Source organism: Procambarus clarkii, chromosome 12, assembly GCF_040958095.1.
Source record: "Procambarus clarkii isolate CNS0578487 chromosome 12, FALCON_Pclarkii_2.0, whole genome shotgun sequence".
Taxonomy (NCBI): domain Eukaryota; kingdom Metazoa; phylum Arthropoda; class Malacostraca; order Decapoda; family Cambaridae; genus Procambarus; species Procambarus clarkii.
Window position 1 is genome coordinate 11,459,296 of NC_091161.1, and position 18,382 is coordinate 11,477,677.

The window sequence follows — 18,382 nt, forward strand, 5'->3', positions numbered from 1 at the left end:
CGGGCCGCGGGGACGCTGAGCCCCGGAAGCACCTCAAAGTAACCATGAACATGGTCTGGACTTTAGTTCTCAAGTGATATGACAGCGACAGCTTGACTTATGTCCTTTAAACAAGTAACAGTTTCACATTCTGTAAATACTGAATTGGAATATTTTCAGATATGTTTACAGAAAATTCCTGGAACAATGGAAAATAAAATACAGCTTATCAAATACTGTAGAATTTGTATAAAATTTATATTTATTTTTAACCACGAACTACATGCACATGCGCGCGCGCACACACACACACACACACACACACACTTTCAAAGTGTTATATGACAAAGAGTGCTGGGAAGACGGGACACCACGAGCGTAGCTCTCATCCTGTAACTACACTTAGGGAATTACACACCACAAATTCATACAAAAAGGAAGACTTTTTTGTCTTGGGAAGTTAATTCTAAGTCATTGCACAGTGTACCGATCCACACTGTAGCAGCTACAGCAGCACTGCTCGCGCGAACTGCTACACCAACTTGCAAGCAGCTTTGAGCTGAGCCAAGCTGGCAAACTGATACATATAAGAGCATGGTAGCGCACGTGCAGGCGACGAGGCACAGTAACGTGGCTAAAGTATCGACTTGAGAATGGTCCAGGACGAACCAAAACGTCGTCGTGGCTACAATCGACTTGAGAATGGGCCAGGACGGACCGAAACATCGTCGTGGCTACAATCGACTTGAGAATGGTCCAGGACGGACCAAAACGTCGTCGTGGCTACAATCGACTTGAGAATGGGCCAGGACGGACCGAAACGTCGTCGTGGCTACAATCGACTTGAGAATGGTCCAGGACGGACCGAAACATCGTCGTGGCTACAATCGACTTGAGAATGGGCCAGGACGGACCGAAACGTCGTCGTCCCTTCACCTTCTAGTGTGTGGTCTGGTCACCATGGTAACACACCATCAGATCACCATCAGCAGCAGTCAGGAGCATCACCACCTCAGCCCAGCCATCTCACCAGATGGACTTAGACTACAGGCACCAACCACGACCTAACATCTCCACCAATTGTGGCCTACAGCCTCGCCTTACAGCTCGCCCCGGCCTTGATGTCATCATCACATATATCATCCATTGTACAGTACTGTAATGTACTGTACAGTGAGGTACAGTTCTGCTGTGCATTTACCATGGTTGAAGTCTGTTGTCGAAATATTATATCCTTGCATTTAGCAGGGTTGAAGTCTGATAGTCAAAATATCATAGCATTGCACTTGAAGGGTTGAAGTCTGTTGTCGAAATATCACAATATTGCATTGAAGTTTGTTCTCGAAATATCACAGGATTCCATTGATGTTGTCGAAATATTATAGCATTGCATTTAGCAATGTTGAAGTCTGTTGTCGAAATATCATAGTATTACATTTAGCAGGGTTGAGAATGAAATAATAATGAAATGATATGAATAAATGATATGAATGAAATAATGAAATAAATAATGAATGAGTTCTTGAAATATGTACAGTGCTGTAATGTACAGTGCTGTGCTGTACACTGCTATATTATACAGTGCTGTAATGTACACTGTGCAACACTACAAGTGTTATACAGTGCTGTGCTGTTTAGTGCTAATATGTACAGTGCTGTAATGTAGAGTGATCTACAGTGCTGTAATGTAGTGATCTACAGTGCTGTAATGTAGAGTGATCTACAGTGCTGTAATGTAGAGTGATCTACAGTGCTGTAATGTAGAGTGATCTACAGTGCTGTAATGTAGAGTGATCTACAGTGCTGTAATGTAGAGTGATCTACAGTGCTGTAATGTAGTGATCTACAGTGCTGTAATGTAGAGTGATCTACAGTGCTGTAATGTAGAGTGATCTACAGTGCTGTAATGTAGAGTGATCTACAGTGCTGTAATGTAGAGTGATCTACAGTGCTGTAATGTAGAGTGATCTACAGTGCTGTAATGTAGAGTGATCTACAGTGCTGTAATGTAGAGTGATCTACAGTGCTGTAATGTAGAGTGATCTACAGTGCTGTAATGTAGAGTGATCTACAGTGCTGTAATGTAGAGTGATCTACAGTGCTGTAATGTAGAGTGATCTACAGTGCTGTAATGTAGAGTGATCTACAGTGCTGTAATGTAGAGTGATCTACAGTGCTATACCGAAGAATAACTGCTGAATCAAATGAGTTAAACTTGGCTCAAGTATTTAAAAAGAAATGGTGTCTTGAAGCATAAAGAAAGGAGTAGAGTCTTTCATCTGTTACTTTATCCACTCCCGAACACTTGGGTCAAGTACTGAGGTTTGAGTTGCTATGTTTATTGGTAAACCTTATGTCCTATGTTACAGCCTCGCTATACGTTACACAAACATTTATAAAATTGAAATCCCTTATAATTATGACATTAAAAACCCGCAACATAAATTATAGAACAAAAATAAAAATCTGTTAATGTATGATGACATCTTTTGTGATATCCTTTGTGATGACATCTGATGATATCTTTTGTGCCATCCTATACTACAGTGACAAAACTATGAACTACAGATTATAACTACTGGTGAGGGAATGTGCGGTTGGGGAGAAACAGGTTGATCAATAGTTCGTCGCTAACCGTGTCGCCACGTTCCCGGGTGACGATGGATTATTGTCCAATGCGGTCGTCAGAGAGACCCAGGCCGCAACCCCAGGTCTCCTGAAGGAGGTCGCTCAGTTCAGCGTCACCGAGGGGACACTTGTTGAAGACCTTGGCGCACACGGCAGCGTTGCGGGTCTTCAAGCCAATATCTGTGGCGTAGACGAAGGCGGCGTTGTATGTGGTAATGTTTTCAGTGGTGTTGGCGAACAACTTGGCGAGAAGTTTCTCCTCCGGAGTACGGAAAGTTTCCTCCTTCGTCTGCAGCTGACACAACATCTTGCGTATACACCCGTTTTGATCGAGTTCGCTCACAGTGGACAGCAAAACGTTCTCTTTCTCCTCGGCAGGATCGTCGACGGAACGTTTACCAATGATGCCTCCTCCAAACTTGAACTTTGCGATGGCCTGTTGGTTAAGAGTATAATTAGATAATTAAATGCAGCCGATCTCACATCATAATCTGTGGATCTGCTTAAAGACAAAAGTAAATGATACGACTTGAAAAAAAGGACCTTATTCCAAGAAATAATTATACTTCTTGAGACTAAAGCCTGGTTGGGTGTTGCGATAGAAGACAGGAGCTGTCACTAAGGTATACATACTGAAGTAGATCCAGCAGAAGAACCAAATACACAAGTCATTAAATACTGCATAGTCTCTCTTCCATATCTATTTTATTCAGTGCTAAATCTGATTTCCTTGTGATCACTGTTCCCTAGCTCAGTCCCTATTTCCTTGTGATCACTGTTCCCTAGCTCAGTCCCTATTTCCTTGTGATCACTGTTCCCTAGCTCAGTCCCTATTTCCTTGTGATCTTACAAGTGGCGTGCCTCATCCTTGAGACAAATTATTTTTACTAAATGACATCAGTTATGGGTAGTGTTGTACAGTATAGAAACTAACAGATTACACCAGAGAACAACAAGTTACCATGTAAATTAACATTACACAGTAGAACACATTACACAGTAGAACACATTACACAGTAGAACACATTACACAGTAGAACACATTACACAGTAGAACACATTACACAGTAGAACACATTACACAGTAGAACACATTACCTGAGAAAAGATTACACTAGCGAAAAAAAGATTACATTCTTGGAGGGGATGTGGGTCGTGATCCTACTATAAGTATTATCCTTTTAGGAGGATGAGTTGCTTTTATAGTACATCATATTTTGTCTGTTGAGGACCTTTACGTCAAAATGCAACGCATTATTTGAGAAGACAAATTGGAAGGTAAATGAGAAGTAGAGAGTCCGAGTTCAACCTGTCCTCTTAAAAAGAACGTCGCTTTTGGCCGTTTGTCCGTATGGCCGAATTTGGACGTAATTTGAAAATGGAAAAAAATGAAAATAAATTTGTTTTTTTTTTTCAACAACAGTAAGTTAAGGGTCCTCTGATAGGTTAGGTGGGCAGGAAATTCTCATAAAGTTTCAAAACGTTATGAAAAACGTGAATTGAAAGTCATCTATTCTAACCTTACCGAGTAAGACAGATGACTCAAACAGAAAACGGGACAGTGCGTCCCTTTTGTGAGTCGATTTCATTTCAAATTACGTCCAAATTTGGCCATAGTGAGCATACGAGCCAAAAGTGACGTTATTTTTAAGAGGACGGGTTGCCGAGTTACCCACCTTGAGAGCAGCGAGGCCCAGGACACCACCGACAATGGGGGCTCCTGCCAGTAGCCCCAGACCCATAAATGGGTCACTCCTGACGGAGCTCCAGCAGGAGAGGAACAGCATCACAGCTACCACGCTCACACGCATCTGAAATGAGCCACAGAGATATTAGAAAGAACTTTTTTAGTGTCAGAGTGGTTAACAAATGGAATGCATTAGGCAGTGATGTGGTGGAGGCTGACTCCATACACAGTTTCAAGTGTAGATATGATAGAGCCCAGTAGGCTCAGGAACCTGTACACCTGTTGATTGACGGTTGAGAGGCGGGACCAAAGAGCCAGAGCTCAACCCCCGCAAGCACAACTAGGTGAACACAGAGTCGTCAGGGAATCATTATTTAGCCATAGTTTTCTCTTTCCAATAATCTACTATTTACAGCCTCGTTATTCATACAAACTATTATTTACAGCCTCTTAGTTCTAAAAACACAACATTTACAGCCTCTTAGTTCTAAAAACACAACATTTACAGCCTCTTGGTTCTCAACACCAATATTTACAGCTTTTAAAACGAAACGTTGAGAACCTCCAGTTTCTCAGAAACCAACATTTACAGTCTTATGTTATTAAAACCAAACGTTTAAAAGATTCATTGCTTCCAAAAACTAAAATTTACGATCTTGTGATTTACAAATGCCAAAATTTACAGTCATGTAGTTACAAAAAAAGAAAAACAATTTCACGCTCATGAATATGAAAAACTCACATTTTCACACTTTTCTGATTCGAAAATTATAATTCAAAAACCTTTTTTGCCGTTAACACGAACTTTTAAACTTCAATTTCGCGAAACATAACATTTCAAAATTTTCACGTTCACGAAAACACACATTGACACAACTATGACAACATGAGCGACATATTACACCAATAGTTTCACACAAGCAACTTTTGTTATCATTAACTTTCAGACAAGTTTCCAAGCTTTCAACTTATGGAGCGAATAACTGTCTGCCTACTCCACCACAGCTAACACTGACAGTCTAACTCCATCACAGCTAACACTGACAGCAAACTCCACCACAGCTAACACTGTCAACCTAACTCCACCACAGCTAACACTGTCAACCTAACTCCACCACAGCTAACACTGACAGCAAAGTCCACCACAGCTAACACTGACAGCAAACTCCACCACAGCTAACACTGACAGCCTAACTCCACCACAGCTAACACTGACAGCAAACTCCACCACAGCTAACACTGACAGCAAACTCCACCACAGCTAACACTGACAGCCTAACTCCATCACAGCTAACACTGACAGCAAACTCCACCACAGCTAACACTGACAGTCTAACTCCATCACAGCTAACACTGACAGCAAACTCCACCACAGCTAACACTGAGAGTCTAACTCCACCACAGCTAACACTGACAGTCTAACTCCACCACAGCTAACACTGTCAACCTAACTCCACCACAGCTAACACTGACAGCAAACTCCACCACAGCTAACACTGACAGCAAACTCCACCACAGCTAACACTGACAGCCTAACTCTACCACAGCTAACACTGACAGCCTAACTCCACCACAGCTAACACTGACAGCAAACTCCACCACAGCTAACACTGACAGCAAACTCCACCACAGCTAACACTGACAGCCTAACTCCATCACAGCTAACACTGACAGCAAACTCCATCACAGCTAACACTGTCAACCTAACTCCACCACAGCTAACACTGACAGCCTACTCCACTACAGCTAACACTGTCAACCTAACTCCACCACAGCTAACACTGTCAACCTAACTCCACCACAGCTAACACTGACAGCCTACTCCACTACAGCTAACACTGTCAACCTAACTCCACCACAGCTAACACTGTCAACCTAACTCCACCACAGCTAACACTGACAGCCTAGCTCCACTACAGCTAGCACTGTCAACCTAACTCCACCACAGCTAACACTGTCAACCTAACTCCACCACAGCTAACACTGACAGCCTACTCCACTACAGCTAACACTGTCAACCTAACTCCACCACAGCTAACACTGTCAACCTAACTCCACCACAGCTAACACTGACAGCAAACTCCACCACAGCTAACACTGACAGCAAACTCCACCACAGCTAACACTGACAGCCTAACTCCACCACAGCTAACACTGCCAACCTAACTCCACCACAGCTAACACTGACAGCAAACTCCACCACAGCTAACACTGACAGCCTAACTCCATCACAGCTAACACTGCCAACCTAACTCCACCACAGCTAACACTAACAGCCTAGCTCCACTACAGCTAACACTGACAGCCTAACTCCACCACAGCTAACACTGCCAACCTAACTCCACCACAGCTAACACTGCCAACCTAACTCCACCACAGCTAACACTGACAGCAAACTCCACCACAGCTAACACTGACAGCAAACTCCACCACAGCTAACACTGACAGCCTAGCTCCACCACAGCTAACACTGTCGACCTAACTCCACCACAGCTAACACTGTCAGGTTCACCAGGGTTCAAAAGCTTATGTATTCGTCAAACCTAAATAAATCAAACCTAAATAAAGCTACAAAATAGTATAGAGAGATGCATGATTGTATCAAAATAGAACTATCCACGATTAGACCTACTGCAGTCTTTTAGACTTCGCCTGCTCCGTCTTCTAGGTTGCGCCTTAAGCGCTCCCATACCGAGAGAGAGCACGAAAACTCACCTTGTCTACGTTGAATGGAAGTCCTGCCGTAACTGTCCTGGAAGGCGTCCGTCCGCGTATTTATGCGCTGTTTTCCAATGTCATCCGGAGGTCAGTGTGCGCCCGCGAACATCTTTTCGTGGAAGGACAGGAAGCCCAGGATCAGACCGGTGGTGGACCGCCTTGTCCGCCCCTCGACCTTCACGCAACACTTTCTCCTGCTGGCGGAAACTGCTGGAATTTGATGCTACTGGAGTATTACAAGGCAGAGGCAAACATTTCACTGTATACGCGGATTTTCTCAACCATTTGGGTTGTGTTGCATTTACTCAATTCATTCTGCAGTAGTATGTCTGTACTCGTCTAGTTGAACTGGCCTAGTTGTGTTTGCGGGGGTTGAGCTTTGGCTCTTTGGTCCCGCCTCTCAACTGTCAATCAACTGGTGTACAGGTTCCTGAGCCTATTGGGCTCTGTCATATCTACGTCTGAAACTGTGTATGGAGTCAGCCTCCACCACATTACTGACTAATGCATTCCATTTGTTAACTACTCTGTGTCTGCAGCAGTATGTCTGTGTCTGCAGTAGTATGTCTGTGTCTGCAGTAGTATGTCTGTGTCTGCAGTAGTATGTCTGTGTCTGCAGTAGTATACCTGTGTCTGCAGGAGTATGTCTGTGTCTGCAGCAGTACGTCTGTGTCTGCAGGAGTATACCTGTGTCTGCAGTAGTATGTCTGTGTCTGCAGTAGTATGTCTGTGTCTGCAGTAGTATGTCTGCGTCTGCAGTAGTATGTCTGTGTCTGCAGTAGTATGTCTGTGTCTGCAGTAGTATGTCTGTGTCTGCAGTAGTATGTCTGTGTCTGCAGTAGTATGTCTGTGTCTGCAGTAGTATGTCTGTGTCTGCAGCAGTATGTCTGTGTCTGCAGTAGTATACCTGTGTCTGCAGTAGTATGTCTGTGTCTGCAGTAGTATGTCTGTGTCTGCAGTAGTATGTCTGTGTTAGCAGTAGTATGTCTGTGTCTGCAGTAGTATGTCTGCGTCTGCAGTAGTATGTCTGTGTCTGCAGTAGTATGTCTGTGTCTGCAGTAGTATGTCTGTGTCTGCAGTAGTATGTCTGTGTCTGCAGTAGTATGTCTGTGTCTGCAGTAGTATGTCTGTGTCTGCAGTAGTATGTCTGTGTCTGCAGTAGTATGTCTGTGTCTGCAGTAGTATGTCTGTGTCTGCAGCAGTATGTCTGTGTCTGCAGTAGTATACCTGTGTCTGCAGTAGTATGTCTGTGTCTGCAGTAGTATGTCTGTGTCTGCAGTAGTATGTCTGTGTCTGCAGTAGTATGTCTGTGTCTGCAGTAGTATGTCTGCGTCTGCAGTAGTATGTCTGCGTCTGCAGTAGTATGTCTGTGTCTGCAGTAGTATGTCTGTGTCTGCAGTAGTATGTCTGTGTCTGCAGTAGTATGTCTGTGTCTGCAGTAGTATGTCTGTGTCTGCAGTAGTATGCCTGTGTCTGCAGCAGTATGTCTGTGTCTGCAGTAGTATACCTGTGTCTGCAGTAGTATGTCTGTGTCTGCAGTAGTATGCCTGTGTCTGCAGCAGTATGTCTGTGTCTGCAGTAGTATACCTGTGTCTGCAGTAGTATGTCTGTGTCTGCAGTAGTATGTCTGTGTCTGCAGTAGTATGTCTGTGTCTGCAGTAGTATGTCTGTGTCTGCAGTAGTATGTCTGTGTCTGCAGTAGTATGCCTGTGTCTGCAGCAGTATGTCTGTGTCTGCAGTAGTATACCTGTGTCTGCAGTAGTATGTCTGTGTCTGCAGTAGTATGTCTGTGTCTGCAGTAGTATGTCTGTGTCTGCAGTAGTATGTCTGTGTCTGCAGTAGTATGTCTGTGTCTGCAGTAGTATGTCTGTGTCTGCAGTAGTATGTCTGTGTCTGCAGTAGTATGTCTGTGTCTGCAGTAGTATGTCTGTGTCTGCAGTAGTATGTCTGTGTCTGCAGTAGTATGTCTGTGTCTGCAGGAGTATGTCTGTGTCTGCAGTAGTATGTCTGTGTCTGCAGGAGTATGTCTGTGTCTGCAGCAGTATGACTGTGTCTGCAGGAGTATGCCTGTGTCTGCAGCAGTATGTCTGTGTCTGCAGGAGTATACCTGTGTCTGCAGTAGTATGTCTGTGTCTGCAGGAGTATACCTGTGTCTGCAGGAGTATGCCTGTGTCTGCAGGAGTATGTCTGTGTCTGCAGCAGTATGTCTGTGTCTGCAGGAGTATACCTGTGTCTGCAGGAGTATGCCTGTGTCTGCAGGAGTATGTCTGTGTCTGCAGGAGTATGCATGTGTCTGCAGTAGTATGTCTGCGTCTGCAGGAGTATGTCTGTGTCTGCAGGAGTATGCCTGTGTCTGCAGTAATATGTCTGTGTCTGCAGCAGTATGTCTGTGTCTGCAGGAGTATGCCTGTGTCTGCAGGAGTATGCCTGTGTCTGCAGTAGTATGTCTGTGTCTGCAGCAGTATGTCTGTGTCTGCAGTAGTATGCCTGTGTCTGCAGGAGTATGCCTGTGTCTGCAGTAGTATGTCTGCGTCTGTAGTAGTATGTCTGTGTCTGCAGTAGTATGTCTGCGTCTGTAGTAGTATGTCTGCGTCTGTAGTAGTATGTCTGCGTCTGTAGTAGTATGTCTGTGTCTGTAGTAGTATGTCTGTGTCTGCGGTAGTATGTCTGCGTCTGCAGTAGTATGTCTGTGTCTGCAGTAGTATGTCTGCGTCTGCAGTAGTATGTCTGCGTCTGCAGTAGTATGTCTGCGTCTGCAGTAGTATGTCTGCGTCTGTAGTAGTATGTCTGTGTCTGCAGTAGTATGTCTGCGTCTGCAGTAGTATGTCTGCGTCTGCAGTAGTATGTCTGCGTCTGCAGTAGTATGTCTGCGTCTGCAGTAGTATGTCTGCGTCTGTAGTAGTATGTCTGCGTCTGCAGTAGTATGTCTGCGTCTGCAGTAGTATGTCTGTGTCTGTAGTAGTATGTCTGTGTCTGCGGTAGTATGTCTGCGTCTGCAGTAGTATGTCTGTGTCTGCAGTAGTATGCCTGTGTCTGCAGTAGTATGTCGGTGTCTGCAGTAGTATGTCTGCGTCTGTAGTAGTATGTCTGCGTCTGCAGTAGTATGTCTGCGTCTGCAGTAGTATGTCTGTGTCTGTAGTAGTATGTCTGTGTCTGCGGTAGTATGTCTGCGTCTACAGTAGTATGTCTGTGTCTGCAGTAGTATGCCTGTGTCTGCAGTAGTATGTCTGCGTCTGCAGTAGTATGTCTGCGTCTGCAGTAGTATGTCTGCGTCTGCAGTAGTATGTCTGTGTCTGCAGTAGTATGTCTGCGTCTGTAGTAGTATGTCTGCGTCTGCAGTAGTATGTCTGTGTCTGCAGTAGTATGTCTGTGTCTGTAGTAGTATGTCTGTGTCTGCGGTAGTATGCCTGTATTCACTTAACTGTACTCACCAAGAAGTGAGAAGTGAGTGAGCGAGTGCTAAGAAGATAGATCACAAAATACATGGAATCACAGCATTTCCATAACCCCGGACAACATGGTTTCAGAACAGGGCGCTCTTGCCTGTCGCAGTTGCTGGACCACTATGATATGGCATTAGATGCTATAGAAGACAAGCAAAACGCTGATGTAATTTACACAGATTTCGCAAAAGCTTTTGATAAATGTGACTATGGTGTTATTCCACATAAAATGCGTTCAAAAGGAATTACCGGAAAAATAGGCAGATGTATCTACAATTTCCTGACCAACAGAATCTAATGTGTAATAGTCAATAAAATAAAATCCAGCCCATCAACCGTGAAGAGCTCAGTCCCCCAGGGTACTGTGCTTGCTCCAGTACAGTCCCCCAGGGTACTGTGCTTGTTCCAGTACAGTCCCCCAGGGTACTGTGCTTGCTCCAGTACAGTCCCCCAGGGTACTGTGCTTGCTCCAGTACAGTCCCCCAGGGTACTATGCTTGTTCCAGTACAGTCCCCCAGGGTACTGTGCTTGCTCCAGTACAGTCCCCCAGGGTACTATGCTTGCTCCAGTACAGTCCCCCAGGGTACTGTGCTTGCTCCAGTACAGTCCCCCAGGGTACTGTGCTTGCTCCAGAACTTTTTCTCATCCTCATATCGGACATAGACAAGAACACAACCTATAGCACTGTATCATCCTTTGCAGATGACACTAGGATCTTCATGAGAGAAGGCAACATAGAGGACACGGCAAACTTCCAGTCAGATGTAGATCAGGTCTTTCTATGGGCTACAGAAAATAATATGGTGTTTAACGAAAATAAGTTCCAGCTCATGCGCTATGGAAAAAATGAAAATATAAAAACGGAAACCACGTACAAAACTCAGGCAAATCATAACATAGAACGAAAAGGCAATGTAAAGGATCTGGGTGTACTCATGTGGGAAGACCTTACCTTTAAAGAACACAATAAAGTAGCCGTCACAACTGCAAGAAAAATGACAGGTTGGATAACAAGAACGTTTCACACTAGAGATGCTATACCGATGATTACACTTTTCAAAACGCTTGTGCTCTCTAGAGTGGAGTACTGCTGCACAATGACAGCCCCTTTCAAAGCTGGAGAAATTGCTGACCTGGAGAGCGTGCAGAGATCCTTTACTGCTAGAATCCACTCAGTAAAACATCTAAACTATTGGGACCGACTAAAGAGCCTAAATCTGTACTTCCTTGAACGCAGGCGGGAGAGATGTATAATAATTTACACGTGGAAAATATTAGAGGGGCTGGTCCCAAACCTGCACACAGAAATAACATCACATGAGACCAGAAGACATGGCAGGATGTGCAGAATACCCCCGTTGAAAAGCAGAGGTGCAACAGGTACTCTGAGAGAGAACTATCAACATCAGAGGTCCGAGACTGTTCAACACGCTTCCACTACACATAAGGGACATAACTGGCCGACCCCTCACAGTGTTCAAGAGAGAACTATCAACATCAGAGGCCCGAGACTGTTCAACACGCTTCCACTACACATAAGGGACATAACTGGCCGACCCCTCACAGTGTTCAAGAGAGAACTATCAACATCAGAGGCCCGAGACTGTTCAACTCGCTTCTACTACACATAAGGGACATAACTGGCCGACCCCTCACAGTGTTCAAGAGAGAACTATCAACATCAGAGGCCCGAGACTGTTCAACACGCTTCCACTACACATAAGGGACATAACTGGCCGACCCCTCACAGTGTTCAAGAGAGAACTATCAACATCAGAGGCCCGAGACTGTTCAACACGCTTCTACTACACATAAGGGACATAACTGGCCGACCCCTCACAGAGTTCAAGAGAAAACTGGATAAGCACCTCCAAAGGATACCTGATCAACCAGGCTGTGACTCATACGTCAGGCTGCGATCAGCCGCGTCCAACAGCCTGGTTGATCAGTCCAGCAACCAGGAGGCCTGGTCGACGACCGGGCCGCGGGGACGCTAAGCCCCGGAAGCACCTCAAGGTAAAACCAAGGGGTGCTTGCGGGGGTTCAGCTCTGCTCTTTCGGCCCGCATTTCAACTGTCAATCAGTTGAGAGACAGGGAGGTGTCGGGGGGAGGAGGGGGGGTAGTGAGGGACAGGGAGAGGCCTGGGGGGGGGATAGTGAGGGACAGGGAGAGGCCTGGGGGGGATAGTGAGGGACAGGGAGAGGCCTGGGGGGGATAGTGAGGGACAGGGAGAGGTCTGGGGGGGATAGTGAGGGACAGATCATGCCACGAGGATAAGGAGTGACCGCGTCACCTTGACCATCTCATTACTTAGACTCATGTTACCTGTCTTCCCTACACCCCCCCCCCCCTTGTACACTGTCTACACCACTTGTACTACCCCCTACACTGTCTACACCACTTGTACTACCCCTACACTGTCTACACCACTTGTACTACCCCCTACACTGTCTACACCACTTGTACTACCCCTACACTGTCTACACCACTTGTACTACCCCCTACACTGTCTACACCACTTGTACTACCCCTACACTGTCTACACCACTTGTACTACCCCCTACACTGTCTACACCACTTGTACTACCCCTAAACTGTCTACACCACTTGTACTACCCCTACACTGTCTACACCACTTGTACTACCCCTAAACTGTCTACACCACTTGTACTACCCCCCCTACACTGTCTACACCACTTGTACTACCCCTAAACTGTCTACACCACTTGTACTACCCCTACACTGTCTACACCACTTGTACTACCCCCTACACTGTCTACACCACTTGTACTACCCCTAAACTGTCTACACCACTTGTACTACCCCTACACTGTCTACACCACTTGTACTACCCCCTACACTGTCAACACCACTTGTACTAGCCCCCTACACTGTCTACACCATTTGTACTACCCCCCTACACTGTCAACACCACTTGTACTACCCCCCCCTACACTGTCAACACCACTTGTACTACCCCCCTACACTGTCTACACCATTTGTACTACCCCCCCTACACTGTTTACACCACTTGTACTACCCCTACACTGTCTACACCACTTGTACTACCCCCTACACTGTCAACACCACTTGTACTACCCCCCCTACACTGTCTACACCACTTGTACTACCCCCCCTACACTGTCTACACCACTTGTACTACCCCCCTACACTGTCTACACCACTTGTACTACCCCCCTACACTGTCTACACCACTTGTACTACCCCCCTACACTGTCTACACCACTTGTACTACCCCCTCCTACACTGTCTACACCACTTGTACTACCCCTACACTGTCTACACCACTTGTACTACCCCCTACACTGTCTACACCACTTGTACTACCCCTACACTGTCTACACCACTTGTACTACCCCCCCTACACTGTCAACACCACTTGTACTACCCCTACACTGTCTACACCACTTGTACTACCCCCTACACTGTCTACACCACTTGTACTACCCCCCTACACTGTCTACACCACTTGTACTACCCCTACACTGTCTACACCACTTGTACTACCCCCCCTACACTGTCTACACCACTTGTACTACCCCCCCTACACTGTCTACACCACTTGTACTACCCCCTACACTGTCAACACCACTTGTACTACCCCTACACTGTCTACACCACTTGTACTACCCCCCTACACTGTCTACACCACTTGTACTACCCCCCTACACTGTCTACACCACTTGTACTACCCCCCCTACACTGTCTACACCACTTGTACTACCCCTACACTGTCTACACCACTTGTACTACCCCTACACTGTCTACACCACTTGTACTACCCCCCTACACTGTCTACACCACTTGTATTACCCCTACACTGTCTACACCACTTGTACTACCCCCCCTACACTGTCTACACCACTTGTACTACCCCCCTACACTGTCTACACCACTTGTACTACCCCCCTACACTGTCTACACCACTTGTACTACCCCCTACACTGTCTACACCACTTGTACTACCCCCCTACACTGTCTACACCACTTGTACTACCCCTACACTGTCTACACCACTTGTACTACCCCTACACTGTCTACACCACTTGTACTACCCCCCTACACTGTCAACACCACTTGTACTACCCCCCTTACACTGTCTACACCACTTGTACTACCCCTACACTGTCTACACCACTTGTACTACCCCCTACACTGTCTACACCACTTGTACTACCCCCCCCCTACACTGTCTACACCACTTGTACTACCCCCCTACACTGTCTACACCACTTGTACTACCCCTACACTGTCAACACCACTTGTACTACCCCTACACTGTCAACACCACTTGTACTACCCCCCTACACTGTCAACACCACTTGTACTACCCCCCTACACTGTCTACACCACTTGTACTACCCCCCTACACTGCCAACACCACTTGTACTACCCCTACACTGTCAACACCACTTGTACTACCCCCCTACACTGTCTACACCACTTGTACTACCCCTACACTGTCAACACCACTTGTACTACCCCTACACTGTCAACACCACTTGTACTACCCCTACACTGTCAACACCACTTGTACTACCCCCCTACACTGTCTACACCACTTGTACTACCCCCTACACTGTCTACACCACTTGTACTACCCCCTACACTGTCTACACCACTTGTACTACCCCCCTACACTGTCTACACCACTTGTACTACCCCCTACACTGTCTACACCACTTGTACTACCCCCCTACACTGTCTACACCACTTGTACTACCCCCCTACACTGTCTACACCACTTGTACTACCCCCCCTACACTGTCTACACCACTTGTACTACCCCCCCCCCTACACTGTCTACACCACTTGTACTACCCCTACACTTTTTTACAGGAAAGAGATGGTTGGGTTGACTGCATCTATCTGGACCTAAAAAGGGCTTTCGACAGAGTTCCACATAAGAGGTTGTTCTGGAAACTGGAACATATTGGAGGGGTGACAGGTAAGCTAACATGGGTGAAAAATTTCCTGACAGAAAAATGAGGGCCGTAATCAGAGGCAATGTATCGGATTGGAGGAATGTCACTTGTGGAGTACCACAGGGTTCAGTTCTTGCACCAGTAATGTTCATTTATTTATTTATTTATTTATTTATTTATTTATTTATATACAAGGTACATTGGGTTTGTGAGAATACATAGCATAGTACAGTAATTGCACTCTTGTAAAGCCACTAGTACGCGCAGCGTTTCGGGCAGGCATTGTCTTCATAAACGATCTACCAGTTGGTATACAGAATTATATGAACATGTTTGCTGATGATGCTAAGATAATAGGGAAGATAAGAAACCTAGATGATTGTCATGCCCTTCAAGAAGACCTGGACAAAATAAGTATATGGAGCAATACTTGGCAAATGGAATTTAATGTGAATAAATGCCATGTTATTTAATGTGGAATAGGAGAACATAGACCCCCACACAACCTATAAATTATGTGAGAAATCTTTAAAGAATTTTGATAAAGAAAGAGATCTATGGATGGTTCTAGATAGAAAACTGTCACCTGAGGACCACATTAAGAACATTGTGCGAGGAGCCTATGCCACGCTCTCTAACTTCAGAATTGCTTTTAAATACATGGATGGCGAAATATTAAAGAAATTGTTCACGACTTTTATTAGACCAAAGCTGGAATATGTAGCGGTTGTATGGTGCCCATATCTTAAGAAGCGCATCAACAAACTGGAAAAGGTGCAAAGACATGCTACTAAGTGGCTCCCAGAACTGAAGGGCAAGAGCTACGAGGAGAGGTTAGAGGCATTAAATATGTAAAAACTAGAAGATAGAAGAAAAAAAGAGATGATATGATCACTACATACAAAATAGTAACAGGAATTGATAAAATCGACAGGGAAGGTTTCCTGAGACCCGGAACTTCAAGAACAAGACGTCATAGATTTAAACTAACGAAACAAAGCTGCCGGAGAAATATACGAAAATTCACTTTCGCAAACAGAGTGGTAGACGGTTGGAACAAGTTAAGTGAGAAGGTGGTGGAGGCCAAGACCGTCAGTAGTTTCAAAGCGTTATATGACAAAGAGTGCTGGGAAGAAGGGACACCACGAGCGTAGCTCTCATCCTGTAACTACACTTAGGTAATTACACTGTCTACACCACTTGTATTACCTCTACATTTTAATTTATTCTGACGAACAAATAGTTCTATAACATTGAATTCTTACCCGATCGACTTGGGGATAGTATGAAGATGTTTGCCCTGAAATTTACATTTTCTCTAATAGCCACATTGCCTTTTTGGGAGAACGGAATTGTTTTGTAGCTTTGTGGTAAAACTATTGTATTATTGACACAAGTGTAATCGACGAAGTTTTTTTATTTGGTGCCGGTCTAACGCATCCTTGTGTGTCATTTTATACATATGTTCTTCTAGAACATTCTATTGCAAACACATTGGTACAAAAATTAAATACGTACATAGAAAATTAAGGTCAGAACAGTGAAAAAGAGTATACACTTTTCAGTGTTGCCGCTCGATCGCCCAATACGCTAAGAGCACTTTGGACTAGTTTTTTTTGGTCGTTTGCCGGGAGGAGGAAAGTATATAAAGATTTTCATTTTTATGAACCTTTTCTTTCGTATCTTTACATCAACTGTAAATCTGTAAAGTTTTCTGTTCAATCCAGTGTGCAAATCATTTATATATGGTAAACATGAGAGGCAACACCCCTGGGCCTTGTTTATAGGTGCCATACTCTCTCTTTTTGGACATGAGGTCGATCTCGAACCCATTGTTGATGTGACGACTTATATTGAATTTTGTAACTAGCTCATCAAGATTGTAACTTGCTTAGCTAAATGGATTGTGGGGTTCAGTCCCTGAGCCCATTGTGTGCCTCTGTAACCCTTTCCACTATCGCCCACAAGATGGGTATGGGGTCCACTACCACCCACAAGATGGGGTATAGGGTGCATAATAAAAGAACCTAACTAACTGGTGAAGTGTCTTCTAAGTTAAGAGTCTAGCGTGTCTTCTAGACTCTACTTGCTGTAGTTCCCGCTCCAACTTTACTTCATTTATGGGAACTGTTTTTCTTTGAAATGGCCTAATGCAGCCTAAGATAATCTTGGCCCCGTATCATGTGCCTTTACCTTCAGAGAAGTTAAAGTGAAAGTTTAAAATCTATGAATATAATGTCGATATCTTCTTCGCTATCAACTACTTGAAAAATACTGAAATTAATGAGAGTAAATTTAATTAACCGCTCACCCCTTAATCTGTAAATATATACTGGAAAATACCTGTATTACAAATAAGTCTGCTGCAGTATTTGACTCAGAGCTCCGGAGATTACTGGCTCAGGCAATGAGGGGCGACTTTTCTGTGTTCCAAGGAGGTGCGCGCTGTTATAGGCACGAGTAAATGACGAGTGAGTGGGCGAGTGGTGATATATACTGGCAGGGTGCATGTGGACAGCTTCCTCACCGCTCTCTCGCCTAACTGTTCCTCTCTTATACGGGTGCCGGAAGCATGCGGGCCAAAGGGTCCCTGGGTAAATGCCCTGATAATAATATATTATATATATATATATATATATATATATATATATATATATATATATATATATATATATATATATATATATATATATATATATATATGACAATGTCAGACCACGGAGGAAAATGAAACAGGAATTTCCTTAAGTACTTTCGTATATTAAATACATCTTCAGAAGGCATCTTCAGATACCTTCTGAAGATGTATTTAATATACGAAAGTACTTAAGGAAATTCCTGTTTCATTTTCCTCCGTGGTCTGACATTGTCACATTCTTAATCACGTGTTTATTTTCGTGATATACACACACACACACACACAATATATATACATATCTATATATATATATATATATATATATATATATATATATATATC

General features: G+C 44.6%; 2 protein-coding genes across 2 annotated transcripts in view; both read right to left on the reverse strand.

Annotated features, from left to right (window-relative positions):
* Window positions 1-2,308: 2,308 nt before the first annotated feature.
* Window positions 2,309-18,382, reverse strand: part of LOC123772968 (uncharacterized) — a 19,070-nt gene continuing 2,996 nt past the window's right edge. Inside the window, exons 2-5 of the mRNA XM_045766401.2 lie at window positions 17,746-17,992; window positions 7,010-7,219; window positions 4,284-4,418; window positions 2,309-3,043 (exon numbers count right to left, since the gene is read on the reverse strand). Coding sequence (XP_045622357.1) covers window positions 2,645-3,043; window positions 4,284-4,418 — 534 coding nt within the window. The 5' untranslated portion in view covers window positions 7,010-7,219; window positions 17,746-17,992 and the 3' untranslated portion in view covers window positions 2,309-2,644. The remainder of the gene's footprint in view (window positions 3,044-4,283; window positions 4,419-7,009; window positions 7,220-17,745; window positions 17,993-18,382) is intronic.
* LOC138363943 (uncharacterized) overlaps window positions 7,985-18,382 on the reverse strand; it is a 13,243-nt gene continuing 2,845 nt past the window's right edge. The window contains exon 2 of the mRNA XM_069323397.1: window positions 7,985-10,385. Within this exon, the coding sequence (XP_069179498.1) occupies window positions 7,985-10,385 (2,401 nt within the window). The remainder of the gene's footprint in view (window positions 10,386-18,382) is intronic.